At 34.6% G+C, this 2,918-nt stretch overlaps 1 protein-coding gene across 1 annotated transcript; it reads right to left on the bottom strand.

Annotated features, from left to right (window-relative positions):
* LOC111895324 (probable protein S-acyltransferase 7) lies at positions 1–2,325 on the bottom strand. The gene is made up of 5 exons (XM_023891410.3): positions 2,021–2,325; positions 1,457–1,639; positions 1,078–1,374; positions 773–1,006; positions 1–679 (listed from the first exon to the last, which is right to left on the bottom strand). Exons 1-5 carry the CDS (start codon positions 2,114–2,116, stop codon positions 290–292), a joined length of 1,200 nt encoding a protein of 399 aa, XP_023747178.1. The 5' UTR covers positions 2,117–2,325; the 3' UTR covers positions 1–289.
* Between the last annotated feature and the right edge of the window lie 593 nt (positions 2,326–2,918).

Raw genomic sequence — 2,918 nt, 5'->3', positions numbered from 1 at the left:
TCAATACGATGTAATTCGATCTCATTTTACCTCGTAAATAAATTCATGAATTGTACAAGTTACCATTTAATTTTGTAACATTTAAAATCCTCACACACAAAGTGAATATATAAATAAAACACAAATTATAAAAAAAAAAAAAACAAAACAAAACAGAAAACTATGTACACACTATTATAATTCATAAGCCAGAAATGGGTTTTTCTTATATTCCCCATTCTATACACCCCAAAAAATCAAACTATTAAACATTACCACTGCACATAGGAGTCAAAGTCAACGACTTATATCACTGCCTATTTTGACTAGTCAACGCACCACCACCCAAACTCCCACTACTTCCACCCATTATCCGGTTTGACTCCCCATAACCCGACCCAAATGACCCGACATCACTCGCTAAATCCCAGCTTCCACTTCTCCTCCTGTCAAATCTCTCCATAGGCTTCCTATTATTCCCCATTTCTACATCACTCGGAGTCTTCTCTACATTTGAATTTACGAAACTACCCCTGGGAGTCCTACCCAACATCTCAGCCTCCCTCTCCACCACCGCCCTAAAATCATTCTTGGACGGGGGTATTCTAGTCCAAAACACCTCCTTAAAATTCTCAAAAACCCCTCGGTTATACGGGTTTTCAGTTCGATCGTATCTATAACGGAAGTTCTCATACGTAGACTACAAAAAGGGTAATATCGTAATTACACATGTCAGAAGGAATTGAAATGGACGGTGAATAATAGTTAAAAGATTAGTTGTGTGTTTGTTTACCTGGTTTGTGCTGATGAGATAAAGATGGAAGACAGTAAGTCCACCAACAAACCAAACGCATATGAAGGTGTAGATTATGAGAACAATGGAAGCAGGAGTCTTGATTAATGCCTTCCATATAGACACATCTTCACTCTTCATAATCTTGATTGCATATACCCAACAAAAGGAGAAAACATAAACACAAAGAAGAGTAGCTGAGGAGACAAACATGAAAAAGAATCTGTAGTTTCTCTGCAATAACAACCAACAACTTTAATTATAAATCATGAAAAGAAGATGTAAAAATGTTTATTGATTCTTACCAATCCAATACATTGGCCAACCCAAGGGCAATGATGATCAAATCGTTGAACACAGTTGTCACATATAGAACAGTGAGAACAGCGTGGAGGTCGATAAAGCATGCAAGTGTCGCAGTATTTGACTTTTACAGTCATCCCGTTGACTATTACTTCTTTGAATCGAGGTAAACGTAACTGTGGAGTTTGGCTAGATCCGATTTCTAAGGATTGATCCATTGTTTCGGGTTCTGGTGGGTGTGTGTTGCGGGGGATTATACCAGGGTCTCTTCCGGAGGTTATTACAAGGAGGGATACAGACTGTAGAATTAGATTCATGAACATTTGAGTGTGGATAGAATGTAGAAAGATGATGATGAAATTGGAAGATGATAGAACTTACGTAGATTGTGAATGCAATTAGTATCGCCATGATTAATATTCCGAGGTGATGGGGGAAATGATCAAGCAACTTTCGGCCGACGAATGCACAGAAGACTGCAACTGGAGCTATGATTAGGAACATTGATAGAAACACTGATTTGAAATCTGGTCCGAATATGAATCTTCCTCCAAGGAAAAATATCTAGAAAAATTGAGATAAAAAATGCACAAAATCATGAAACTGCTAATGAATAATGATCTCGATTTCGAAATATACATATTTCTTATAATTCAGGCCTAAATCAAAATTCGGTGTTCATCAATTAGTTCAGAGTGTTCAAATTCATGTATCCAATTGACCTCTGTTTCGAAATAAGCTAGAACCTAATCGACTAAACAGAAACAGAAGCCGATGATTTCATAGAATCATGAAAACGAAAGTAGCCAATCGGATCGCATTAAATAATAATCACTCTACTCGAAATTAACGATCTGAAACAGATTGAATCCTAATCAGAATCAGAATTAGAATCATATCCTAAAAAACAAACCCTAAGTTACAAAGCAAAATCAGTGAACTTACGTTGCTGCCTTTCCAAGTCTGATACGTTCGGATAACCTCCGTCTTTCCACCGGCGACGACCTCATCGGATTTCTTTGGCGGATGTACTCCATACATGATCTCTCCCTCTTTCTCTCTCTGTTTGGCTGTCAGTTTTCTCTCTCTAAAAATAATAAAGCTTGTAGAGAGAATTAGAAGATGTCAAAGGGTGGATGTAGAGAGAGAGAGAGAGAGAGAGGTTTGACTATTTGTTTTGGTGAGTTTCCATTGAAGGGTAGAGGGAAAGCGTCAGAAGAAACCAGCGCACGCAAATTGAAAAACAGAAACTTCACCAAACACAACCGAACTTGTGCTAAAGTAAACGTGTTGCAGTCAATTCTTATTTGAATATTAATAAAACAGTTAAGTTAAGATATTATTTTTAGTGATAATAACTAAATTAACCAAATGGATTATTGTTTCATTCTCATATTTTAAACGATTATTATAAAATAAATTTTAGGATAATATTCAAGAAAATTTAGTGTATCATTTTCTATTTTTAGAAATTGTCAATGTTATTTTTTGTAGGTATTAAACTTATCATTTATTTTTAATTTTGGTTAAATTAAAGTTTAACAATTAGATAATTGTAGAAAACTGTTTGTAAAGTTTAACTGAAATTAAAAGGTTAATTTGAAATTATTAATTTCAAGAAACTATAACTTATATTGCAGAAAAAATGTTGTAGTTTAGTTAGAAATTATAATTGTTATTTAACATAAGCTTTAATAGTGACATATAATCTTTTTAAATCTACATAGGCTATGCAATTTTTTTTGGATTATGAGTGAAAGATTTGAGGAGTATGATGCTAAATTAATCCAACATGGGGAACTTTCTATCTTTCAAATGGATCAATTGGATTCCTTTAAAACTA

This window comes from Lactuca sativa, chromosome 4, assembly GCF_002870075.4.
Source record: "Lactuca sativa cultivar Salinas chromosome 4, Lsat_Salinas_v11, whole genome shotgun sequence".
Lineage (NCBI taxonomy): Eukaryota > Viridiplantae > Streptophyta > Magnoliopsida > Asterales > Asteraceae > Lactuca > Lactuca sativa.
The sequence above is the reverse complement of the archived record's forward strand: the minus strand, read 5'-3'. Positions and strand labels throughout refer to the sequence as shown.